This window comes from Orycteropus afer, unplaced genomic scaffold (genome assembly GCF_000298275.1).
Source record: "Orycteropus afer afer isolate SDZICR_OR568_19922 unplaced genomic scaffold, OryAfe1.0 scaffold00021, whole genome shotgun sequence".
Classification (NCBI taxonomy): Eukaryota; Metazoa; Chordata; class Mammalia; order Tubulidentata; family Orycteropodidae; genus Orycteropus; species Orycteropus afer.
This window is the reverse complement of record NW_006921608.1, coordinates 15525253-15538085: the sequence shown is the minus strand read 5'-3', so window position 1 is coordinate 15538085 and position 12833 is coordinate 15525253. Positions and strand designations below refer to the sequence as shown.

Here is a 12833-nt window from a genome sequence, read left to right as displayed (position 1 = left end):
ATTGCCCCATCTTCCTTCCGAGGAGTGGCTGGTGAGTTTGAACCACCACCCTTCTGGTTAGCAGTCAAGTGCCTTAAGCATTATGCCACCAGAGCTCCCTCCGTGCCAAATAGTAAATAATAAAATAATCTTTACTCTGATAACATATTTGCTCATCTAAAAACTGCATTGACAACTTGCAGGAAACTAAAGTGTTCATTTATCTTGCAGTAAGAAATACTATTGGTTTGTACCCAATACCGATAGTCATCTGTTATACACATATATACCCTGAACAGGAAAGAAAACCAGTGAAGGGTGGAGGTTTGAAAGGATCCAACCCTAAGATTTCCAACAATAGTCAATCTACATTTGGCCCTTGTTGTTAGCTGTCGTTGAGTCATCCCCAACTCATGAAGACTCCATGAACAAAGGAACAAAACACTGCCTGCTCCCGTGTCATCCTCGTGGTCCATTACAGATCAGACATGGTGATATATAAGGTTTTCCTAGGCTAATACTCAGAAGGGATCACCAGGCCTTTCTTCCTAGTCCATCTTAGTCTGGAAGCTCTGCTGAAACCTGTTTGGCATCATAGCAGTACACAAGCCACCACAGTACACAGTCCGACAGATGGGTAGTGGCTGTGCATGAGGTGTTTAGCTGGGAACTGAACCCAGGTCTCCTGCGTGAGAGGTAAAAATTGTCCTTAACACTCTTCTAATGCCTTTGACTCTCCTCTTTCCCCAGAGAGCTCCTGTGAGAACAAGCGAGCAGACCTGGTCTTCATCATTGACAGCTCCCGCAGTGTCAACACCTATGACTATGCAAAGGTCAAGGAGTTCATCCTGGACATCTTGCAATTCTTGGACATTGGGCCTGATGTCACCCGGGTGGGCCTGCTCCAATATGGCAGCACTGTCAAGAATGAATTCTCCCTCAAGACCTTCAAGAGGAAGTCTGAAGTGGAACGTGCTGTCAAGAGGATGCGGCATCTGTCCACAGGCACCATGACAGGGCTTGCCATCCAATATGCCCTGAACATTGCCTTCTCGGAAGCAGAGGGGGCCCGGCCCCTGAGGGAGAATGTGCCGCGGGTCATAATGATTGTGACAGATGGGAGGCCGCAGGACTCGGTGGCTGAGGTGGCTGCAAAGGCACGGGACACAGGCATCCTGATCTTTGCCATTGGCGTGGGCCAGGTGGACTTCAACACACTGAAGGCTATCGGGAGCGAGCCCCACAAAGACCATGTCTTCCTGGTGGCAAACTTCAGCCAGATTGAGTCCCTGACCACTGTGTTCCAGAACAAGTTGTGCAGTAAGTCCTGCTCCTCTGTGGCTCTTCTAGAGGAATCTTTAGGATTCATTCATTCATTCTCAAGTGTTTGTTCTGTACTGCCGTATCCCATATGCTGGCACAGACCAAGATAGACACACAGTTCTCTTGGGGCTTACAGACTGGCCAAGGAGACAGATATTAGATATATAATTGCACAAATAAGTGACTGCAGTTTTGATCAATGTAATGGAAGAAGCATGTCGGGCCTGATGGAGCCTATAACCCAAGGACCTAACTTAGGAAACGGTGCTCAGGGAAACTTCTCTGAGGAAGGGACCCTTAAACCCAAGTGACAGGATGAGTTAGAGTAGAGATGAAATTTTTCTCCAGCATATTGAATTGCCTTGGCATTCCCTAAGCTAGAATTCTATGTGTTGAGGGGCAAGTACATATGAGAGGGCAAAACTAATATACTTTCTCTTTGGATGCTGTGGAATACCAAGAAGCAGAGGTGTTTTTGCCCTCTGGTAGTGCTAGTGGTGGATGTTTTCTTAACTGACAAAGAGGTCCAGTGACTGGGGAGGACCAATATGTGATCCTGGTGCGTTTCCACCTATTAACATGGTAATTTGCCCCCTCACATCCCTTCTGCAAGAATATGCTTCTCCAAGTCCTGGAGCCACATTCTTCTCTCTTAGGGATTTCTTCCTTATCTTACTTCCTAACCCTATTCTCTACCAGGTCTCTCTGTCCCTTTCTTCCCAGAATCTTTGGACTTGCCTCCAACCCTAGCTCTTGCCTCAGCTTTTCTCAACTTGCTTTCACCTCACCTTCCTACCTCCACAACTGCTTCTTTTTTTTTTTTTTGTCCCTTTTTCCATTGCAGGAAAATATTTTCAAACTCCCAGTGCCTCTGTTTTCCCATCTATCTAATGGGTATAATCATTTTGGCATCCTGGGCTCCACTTCGTTGTTGTCAGCCCCCAACTCATGATGAGCGCATGCACAATGAAACAAAATGTTGCCCAGTCTAGTGTCATCCTCATGATCTGTTGGGATTGGGCCATCGTGCTCCATAGGGTTTTCATTGGCTGGGTTTTGGAAATGCATCACCAGGCCTTTCGTCTTAGCTCATCTTAGTCTGGAAGCTCTTCTAAAAACTGTCCAGCATCATAGCAGTTCTCAAGTCTCCACTGGCATATGGGTAGTGACTGCACATGAGGTCCATTGACTGGGAATCGAACCCAGGTCTTCTGCCTGGAAGGCAAGGCTTCTACCACTGAACCACCAATGCCCCAGGTTCCACTCTATTCTCTGGAAACTGCAAACATGCATTCCAGGCAAGAGTGCATTCCTGCTTTCCTCAGCTCCTAGAGGTCCCTGTCCCCTCCAGCTGCCATGCTTTGATAGGGGATGTAATAGAAAATAACTATTATAAAGTGACTCTTATTTTCTCATAGTAGAGAATGGGCTTATGAATGGGACTCTTCATCAGTTCCTCAGGAGCAGGAACCTGCCCCTCTGAGGACTCTGAGGACCTGTTTTCAGAATGCCACCGACTCTAGACCCCCAGATACAAGCCTTAGAGAGGAAGAAGAGCAGTGTGTTTTTGATGTGTCTTAGAAAAATCCCCTTCTGAGAATGAGAGTGACTTCAAAAAGCAGAGAGCCTATTCTTTCTTGAATCTAAAATCAAAAGCTTTACTAAAAAATCAATGCTATGAAGGAAAATAACCTTTCCTCTGCAATGTCACTTGGAAAAGGTTCAGAAGTGCCATTTTCTTGGGCCCTCCAGAGGGACTGTTATTGTGGTGCGCTGTGGCTAAGTCAACTGGAAAACTTCAATCAGTAGGACACACTGAAAACATTCTTAAGGTTTATGACTTTAAATGACTTCTGCAGAATTTATGGTCCTCCTTGCTTAGAATATTAAAAAAGATATTGGTTCAGTAACGGGTTTCTTGGTTTATTCGTTTGTGTTGAAGGATTTTTATTATTATTATTATTACCACTCTGGGATTGTCAGCAAATGGAGGGATAAAGTGATAAGGCTCCAGAGTCCCCAGGTGGTGCAAACAGTTACTGCGAATAGCTGCTAACTGAAAGATCAGCGGTTCAGTTCCTGGTAATCTACTTCTGAAAAACGGCCACTGAAAACCTATGGAACACAATTCTACCCTGACACCTGGGGCACCATGATTTGGAATTGACTAGATGGCAACTGCTGCTAGTAGCGGTATTGAGCTACAGAACAGGACTGACGCACACGTGTTGTTAGATGTGAACTTGTCCGTGGAGGAACCTCTTCAGTGTGCTTATGCCAAGGCACCAAATTAAGACAATTTAGATCTTTTCCCTCCATCATTTTTGTTGTAATTTGGAAGGCCTATGAAAGCATCAGTGTTACTCCATTTATTCGTGTGGACTGAGAAATGAATTCCCTTGACTTGCTCAAGGGAGATGCAGCTGCTCTCTTCTCCTATTGCTGAGCTCTGCTGAGTAGACTTATCAACTGTCTTGAAAGGTTGAGGAGGCCCTAGGGCCTCTTTATCAACTTCACAGTGAAGACTGCAATAACTAACATTTATAAAGCACTTTGTCTTATGCTATCACGGGATCCTCACTGAAACCTGGGGAGGCAGGCAGCATACTACTCTCACTCCCTTTTTTTCTTTTTTAATTTGTATTGTGATTTGGGTGAAAGTTTATAGAGCAAATTCATTTTCCATACAACAGTTCACACACACTTTGTCTCATGACATTGACTGTGATTTCCCATAATGCAACAGCTCTCCTATTTCCTCCCCATACTTACCTCTTCCCTGTGTTCTTCCCTCCCATGCACTCACGCTAAAAACACTGCCCTTCTGTTCTCCCATGATTGATCGCTCCAAGTAGTGTATCTACCCCATGTAAATGTTCACCCCATATGCCTGTCTATTGTTTGGCTGGAAGCCACAGGAGTGGGTTCAACTCTGGATCTGAAGGGTAGCTAGGGGCCATAGTCTCAGGGGTTTCACCAGACTCTATCAGACAAGCAAACTTGGTCTTTATTTTTATGATTTTGAGTTTTGTTCCACATTGTTCTCTCACTCTATCCAGGATCTCCTGCACAAATCCCCCTCCAAGTGGTTGACAGTGGTAGCCATCTGGTTCTTCTGGTCTCATGGTCATATAGGCTGAGGATCACATGGTCTACCAGTTCCTTGGACTAATTGTTTCCATGTGTCTTTGGTCTTCTTCATTCTTCTTTGCTCTGGACAAGGAGAAACTCATTGTTGCATCTAGATGGCTGCTTGCAAGCTTCTAAGACTCCAGTGGCTACTCACCAAAGTAGGATGTAGAACAATATTTTTGTGTACTCTCACTCCCTTTTTAAAGTCAATAAACTTGTTAGGTGAACTATGCAATAACAAACAACCAGGAAATTATGGAGTCCTGATTTCAAGTTGGTTGCTCATTGCACTCCTCCCCATGTTGGGAGTTAGAAATTTCTCCTTTTCTAATGAAGACCTCTTAGATAAATCAACCTATGTTTGGCATTCACCTGAAATACGTAAAAGAAGCTTTTGTAGAGTGAGGAGGAACAAACTCAACTATATTCCCTTCTCCTGCCAAGTGTATGATGCTGAGCCAACACTTTGTACTCCCTGAGCCTATGTGCACAGAGTAGGCATGTGAATAGGCCTATAAACTGTAGAGTCCAATTCAATGTGCAGCTTGTTGTGTATCAGTACAGTGATTTACACTGAGGACCAGCAGTTTTATTTTGCACTCAAATTATTAGACAGCAGTGATGAGCATCTTCCAAGTTGCAGCTGATGTCTCTGAGGTTGTGGAAGTCTCATTTGTTCATTAAACACATACTGTGCTACGTTCTGCATTTGTAGGGATTGGGGCAGAGAAGTGTCATGAGCTAACCCACAGCTTAAAAGGAGCTCTAAGGCTGTGGGTAGGGCAAGGATGGAAGGAGACCAGGCAGGAGATCTGACAGTAATCCAGGCAAGGAATGATGATTTTTTTTTTAATTTATTTTATTAAAAAAAACCCAAAAACCACTAGTCAAGATTCACTCAGTTGGTTTCATGACCCGCTAAGGAGACATAACCCACAGTTAAAAAACCTGATAGAGGGCTGTGTGGGGAAGTGGGAGGTGATCCCTGTACCTAGAGAGGAGAGGATTCTGGGGAGAAGGGTTAATATTGGGGCCTGAACTGCAGGCAAAACTGAAAAGTGCTGCTGGATCTGGGATCAGAGTCAGGCAGGAGGCAGTCCCAGTACTATCAAGTACTATCAAGGCTCCTGCAGCCAGACTGCCCTGGGTGAGGCCTAGCTTGGCTCTCCCTGACTAGGTGGCTATGACCCTGACCCAGTGGCAGCTTTATACCCTTGGGCAATGACTTCCCACCCGATACTGGGCTCTGACAGCCACAGCAAGGAGAAACTGAAAGCACATCCTTGGGTCACCAGAGAAACTTAGAAAGGCAAGTGTATGTGAACCAAGGCCTTGTCTACAAGATAATCAAAATTCACACATCCTGGGCACAGCCATTTTTGCCACCCAGTGAGACAGAACATTGAATGTAGGGGAAGAAACTGTAGTTTGGAGAAATTAGTTCCTAAAAGTCATAGTGAGTGGCAAAGCTGATCTTTCAAGCAGCCTGTCTTCAGAAGCCATCCTCTTCACCACTGTGTGTTACAGCAACACACCAGATATTTTCTCTGCCTCCCGTCTCCTATCTTCTTGTCCCAGGAAGAAGGTTCCAGGAAGACTGGCACCAGGCTCGTCATTTGGGCCTCACACCAATGGGCAACTGCTGTGTGGGTGGTGACGTAGACATCCTTCTTTATGGAGGAGAACCAGTAATGGGCAGAGAGTCCCTCAGGCATGTCCCAGTGCCCGTGGGTAGTTGGACTTGGGCAGTCCAGGGACAGAAGACCCACTGCCATTGAGTTGATTCCGACTTATAGTGAGTGACCCCCATTGGGTTTCCAGGGCTGTAAATCCTTACTGAAGCAGATTGCCTCATCGTCCTCCTATGGAGTAGTTGGTGGGTTTGAACTGCTGATCTTGCAGTTAGCAACCAACTGCCTTACCCACTACACCACCAGACCGCCTCAGGAAAAGAAGAGAGCTTTACAAAAGTAAATGCAAATTAAAAATGAGATAATGCATTTTCCCTGGGAAGACTGGCAGAAAAAAAAAGATGAGACTGTGGTTAAGTGCTGAGGTTTTGAAAGAGTGGGAATCATTGTTGTCATGCATTGCAGGTTTGAGCCACCGTGGAAAGAAAGCAATTAGGCCACATCTATTTAAATTAGCACCCAGTCCTGGAGAAACAATTGCACGTGTTCTGAGGATACCTGTTGGAGAATGTTCATCACAGCATTGTGGAAGCGAGAAATTGGGCACTACCCAAATATTGATCAATAGGGAAATGGCCAGCTAAAATGAGATAGAGTTATATGGCAAATGGATACAGCAGTTGAAAGAAACAAGCTCGATCTAATGTATTTGATTATTTCTAAGACATACATGGATCCCTGTGTGGCACAAATGTTCTGTGCTTGGCTGCTAACCTAAAGGTACTGGTGGTTCAGATCCACCCAGTCGCGCCACATAAGAAATGCCTTATAATCTGTTTCTGTAAAGATTGCAGCTAAGAAAACCTGTGGAGCAGTCCAAGTCTATAACATACGTGACAGCGATAAGTCAGAATCGACTTGACGGAAATGGGTTTGGTTTTGGTTTTAAGATATACATGTTTTGTCATTTTAACTTCTCTGAAATTGAGGTGCATCTTAGATTCGTTGTAATACAGTATATGTATCATTGTGAGCAGAACCTGTGATTAATGTTGAGTGAAAAACCAAGTTAAAGATCAATATATATAGGATGAGCTCATGTATGTAAAATAAAACATATATGAAACACCACCATAGTTTCACGTAGTTATGTAACAATTAACATCATGGAAAATTACCCAGGGGCCAGGCAGTCTTCTAAGATCTTTTCCTTTTTTCAAAAAAAAAATATTTTATTGTATTTTTGGTGAAAGTATACACAATAAAACAGGCTCTCATTCAACAATTTCTACAAATAATGCTCACCATTGGTTACATTCTTCACATTGTGTCAACATTCTCATTATTTTCATTCTAGTTGTTCCATTGGCATTAACGTAGTCTTACTGCCCCCAACCTTTTTAACTTTGCTTTAGTGTAACTTGTCCATTTGGTCTCATATAAATAATTTTTTTAAAGAGTAACGTACTCAAGGGTGACATCCTTTATTTTTTGAGCTAACCTGCAATTTAGTTAAAAGGTGACTTCAGGGCTTAGTTTTGATTCAAGGCTTAAATAGTATCTCAAGGCAATAGTGTCAGAGATTCCTCCAGTGTCTATGGGTCCAATAAGGCTCTTTACCTCTTAATTTAATACTCAACAAGGCCCTTAAGACAGGTGATATTTTTACTCCCATTTTATACAAAGAGGTTAAGGAAATTGCCCAAGGTCACACAAACTCTATTTACTTCATACTGAAATAAAAATGATTGATTAGATTTAATCAATTAATTCCCCTAGTGTTATTTGTATCTTTCCAGGAGCTAAAACACAGACAATCATAAACTCAGAAAAAATGCCTTCTAAATTGTATTGTTACGAAATAAAGTGTCACTCTCTTCAGTCATTTATTGTCACCATATTTCTTGCTTCAAAGCAAAGAGACGGATACTTGAGACATGTGATCTATTTCCCCAGTAGCTGAGTTTCCCCAAGCACTGGATTAAGGAGATTGCTCTCAAGTCTTTGAGAACCCTTTTTGTTTTGGCTTTATAAAAATATGTTTCTACATGTAGACATCATTTGTATTTATGAGAACACTTGCCTGACACTCCGTTTATACTGATGTTGTTAATTTAGAAGATGTTCAAGTTGTATTATATTGAGTGAAGTCATAAATTAAGATGCACAAAACTTAAAAAAACACTGAGGATTTTTATGAGCTCCAGGCTCGTAAAAGAATCAATGTATCTGAAAGTGGAAATACTTCAGAAAATAAATGCAGGGATATTTTAAATTGAGAGATAAAGTTCAAGGAAATATGAAATTATGGAGGCATTCTTTTAACTCCAAAATTTTTTGTATACTTTCTTACATTACTCTTAGGATTTCTGTTTCTGATATTTAGCTAATAGTTTTTCTCCAATCTCATTGCTACTATTGGAGAGCCACATTTTGGCCAAGTCTCCCTCTGATGTCAGCAGTTTTTCTAATCCTCCTGCCCCACTAATTGTTATTGCTAGGTTGAACCATATGAAACTTCTGGTTTTGCAAATAAAAAATAGTTGGATTCTCAGGGACACAGCTCAGGGGGCAGGAGTGCATGGAGGGATGGACACTGGGAAGAGGTAACTATGGGGAGAAAGTGGGAGGGGAGCCGTTGCATTGTGGTAAACTGTGGTCAATGTCATGAGACAAAGTGTATGTGAACTGCTGTACGGAAAGTGAATTTGCTCTGTAAATCTTCACCCAAATCACAATTAAAAAAAAAGAAAAAAAAAAGTTGGATTTGGCAAGTTCATATGGTTCAGCCTGACACCATTTCCCTTCGAACTCACATAGCCCTTTATCTGTATCTTGCTGGTGGCATGTACATGGACCCATCTTGTCCATCCATAGACTGTAAAACCCCTTAAAGGTGGAGACTGTTGCTTGTCTCTCTTTGGGCCCTGCCCTCTCTTCTTGCAGTTTTTGTTGTTTGCCATTCAAATTGATTCAGACCCGTGGTGACCGCATGTATTACAGAGTGGAACTGCGTTCTGTAGGGTTTCCTTGGCTGAAATCATGGCAGAAGCAGACCACCAGGATCTTCCACTGAGTGGGTTTGAACTGCCAACCTTCAAGTGATTAGTCCAATGCAAATCATTTGTGACACCTGGGGACCTTCCTTCACAGAGTAGGCTCTGACTCAATCTTTGGTGGGTGGAATGAATTTAAAGGTAGTGTCACTGGTCACTTAACCTCTGTGTCTTCCCTTTCAGCGGTCCACATGTGCAGCGTCTTGGAGCATAACTGTGCTCACTTCTGCATCAACACCCCTGGCTCATATGTCTGCAGGTGTAAACAAGGATACATCCTCAACTCGGATCAGATGACTTGCAGAAGTAAGATTGCTTTGCTGGTGCATTTGTACTGCTCTCCTCTTTTCTCCCGCTCTCTTTTCTCTCATGTTATTGTTAGGTGCTGTCAAGTCAGTGCTGGCTCATAGCGACCCTGTGTACAACAGAATAAAATGTTGCCTGGTGTCATCCTCACAGTCATTGCTATATTTGAGCTCGTTGTTGCAACCACTGTGCCAATGCATCTGGTTGAGAGTCCTCCTTTTTCTGCTGACCCTCTGCTTTACCAAGCATAATATCCTTCTCCCAGGGCTGGTCCCTCCTTTTATTGAGGCAATTTTATTTGTGTAAGCCCCCTCACCCAACCCACTTACAATATTTCTGAGGACAGAGACAGTGATTTGTGACTTGCGTATTTTGTGTTTGCCTCCACCACACCCTCACTCTGCCTCTAGGCCAGCACTGGGCTCAAAGTAGGCCACCAGGACGAGTTTGAAAGGTCTTTGGAGACACCTTCTCAGGAACAGCTGCTTGAATGTGAAGGCTGGTATCCTTTGCATTCAAGCTTGTTCTTTGGGGAGAACTGCTATAGAGCTTTTGCATCTACTCTTTCTTAACTGTTGCTATTGTGTGCCACCGAGTCATTTTTGACTCATAGCAATCCCCTGTGACAGAGTAGGACTGCCCTGTAGGGTTGTCTTGGCTGTAATCTTTTTGAGCAGATTACCAAGTCTTTTTCCTTTAGAGCCACTGGGTGAGTTTGAACCACTAACCTTTTGGTTAGCAGCCAAGCACTTATTATTTTTGCCACCAGGGCTCCTTTTATTTATTGTACCCTGTGGAATTGTTTCCATATCTTATTCTCTTCTCTGAAGCATAGATTTAGGATGAGTTCTTAACATTGACTTGGAATGATTGACTAAGTTGTGTTTTAGAGGTGTGCAGGGATTTAGTTGCTCTGGTGAGGGACACTTCATAGATCTCTTAAATGAAAAAAGGAAAGCGGATATAAAGTGTTAATAGAACTTACATTCTCTTCTTTTGGCCAAGTTCCAAGACTAGACAGTATACTGATATTTAAGCCAGGAGTAGGCAATCCACCACTTAGAGGAGAGAGTTACCTATATGCTGAGCAGTTCACCCTGTGCTTTTATTAAAAGTTGAGTGAAGCCAATGTATTAGCCCACAGATAGCCAGGCTACTGAAGCTAGACCTGAGGAAGGTTGGCCCACATGGAGACAAAGAAAATTCAGCTAATCTGATGCATAGTTCATGCAATGCGTAATCGTTATTAGACCACATGGTAAGCAATTAAGCATTAATGGAAAGCAGTTTGCACAAATGGCTGTAATTAGTATCACATTTATAGAGCCAAACCACATTTTTCTTTTTTCCCCTCACTTTTCAGTTTCAAGGTTGATATTTGTTGGCCAGAGATCTCCCTACCTCACAAGATTAGGAAACATCTGTTTGACCCCTTCTAGTTCTGTGGCCTGTAGAAGCCCAAAGCCCTGTGGACTCTGAATCTCAGGGGGCTTTATGTTCTGGGACCCCAACCAGGTTGTTGAATGCAGCCTTAGGCCTGAATCATCCTGATCTTCCACTGAAAGCTCTGGCCCTTCTTTCTTCAGTTTCCACAACAAAAATCACTTAAACCAGACACTTATGGGTGTAGTAGAATTGACTGAAGAATTGGAGAAGCCAATTCATGTACTCATGTACTGCTCAGCAAACATCCCAAACATCTCATTTGGACCTCTCTCCACAAACTCTCCTGCCCTCTCCTTCCCTAACCTTGACCCTTACCCTCTCCAGAACCTCTCTGTCCCCAAGAGGCTTCTCTGGCCCATCTGTCCCCCTGCCTCCTGCCACCTTGCTGACTCAATTCCTGCTCTTTCCTTCTCTGGAGAAAAAGAAATTCCTCTCCTGTCTCATGCCAGGTTTCTTCTTTCTTTGGTATCTGGGCATGTACTGATGTCCATTTTCTGTGGGCTCTGGCTTAGCACAGTCAGAGGGCAAATAAAAAATAAAAAATTCTCCTCTGATTTCATGAGCCAACCTTTCTCCACACATCAGGGTTTGCCAGCCCTCACCTGGGCCCACACACAGGCTCCGAGGCCCCCTGGGCTCTCTCCAGCACTGTTCTGGCCTTGTCTCCCTCCTGCCTGGGCTGTGGGTGCAGAGAAGCCTGAAACAAAAACTGCCTGGGCCTCCGACTGCTCTCAGGTGGAGGCCAGGAAGCCTACATGGAGGAGGGACATGGAGTCGGGACAGTAGTTCTCAACTTCAGTAACTAAGAATCACCCCGAAGCAGATTTCTGGAACCTACCCTCAGAGACTCTGAGTCAGCTGGTGTGGGGTAGGGCCCAGGAGTCTGCATTTTTAATGAATTTCTGGCACAGTTTGCTGCCACACTTTGAGACTCACTTTAGGCAGTGAGATGATCTGTGGGAAGGGCTCAGAGTTAAGGGAGAAGGGGCTGGGGCAGGGGCTCTGTCCCATCTGACCCAGGCCCTCCAGGCACCCCAAAGCAATTAAGGTACTTTTTTCTTCAGCACCAGCCTTAGTTCAATATATTTTCAGTGATAAAGACTTCTCTCTCAGAAAAAGAAAGATAATCTAACAAATCTGTTTCTTGCTTCCTAATATTGATATACCAGTGGCATTGTGAAAACAGGACCTTTATAATCTGGATTTGAATCCTGATATTATCACTTACTGGCTGTGGCAGTTTGACTCAAAGCTGGTTATTTAAACTCCTTGGTCCTCAAAATTTCTTCATCTATAAAACTGGACAAATAACAACAACAACAACATAAAACTGGAAGGATAATAACAAATTAATACCATCTCACAGATAGGTCCTTGTTAGCCCCTATCTTTGTCTGGTGGACAGTTCAAAGTTGTGCCAAGGGAAGGCTGTGCTGTAAAATGACCTCTTGAAGCTACTTGCAGGGGTTTAACCCTACTCCCATGTAGAGAAACTTACAGCAGGCCTGGAGAGGAACGAGACACAACTAGTCCCATTTCTCCTTTCTTATATTGGGTGTAGCTGGATAATCCCCAACTGAAAAGGAATGTGAAGTCCAAATCCTCTCCCTGAAGCACTTCTTACTCCCCAAGAAATGTTTGCCATTCATTCTTTCATACTCTCTTTCATTTGTTCACTTACTTTTCATCGAGCACATATTTTTTGAGCTTATAAAATGTGCCAGGCAGTATGTAAAGTATTGGAAAAAAAATAGTGACTAAAACAGCAATGTCTCTGTTCTCATAGAGCTCACATTCTTATATGAGAGTAACTAAAATAAACAACCAAGCAAATTGCAAACAAAAGTTCCGGCAGCCGATGTCCAGCTCATTTGTCAGGCCTAACTGTAGGCACTTACTCAGGGTTTACCATGTGCCACATTCTCTCCTGTATGCTTGACATTTGTTATCTCATTTAATT

General features: G+C 43.4%; 1 protein-coding gene across 1 annotated transcript in view; it reads left to right on the top strand.

Moving 5' to 3' along the window:
• Nucleotides 1–12833, top strand: part of MATN2 (matrilin 2) — a 192954-nt gene that overhangs the window by 69443 nt on the left and 110678 nt on the right. The window contains exons 2-3 of the mRNA XM_007934845.2: nt 730–1299; nt 9305–9427. Coding sequence (XP_007933036.1) covers nt 730–1299; nt 9305–9427 — 693 coding nt within the window. The remainder of the gene's footprint in view (nt 1–729; nt 1300–9304; nt 9428–12833) is intronic.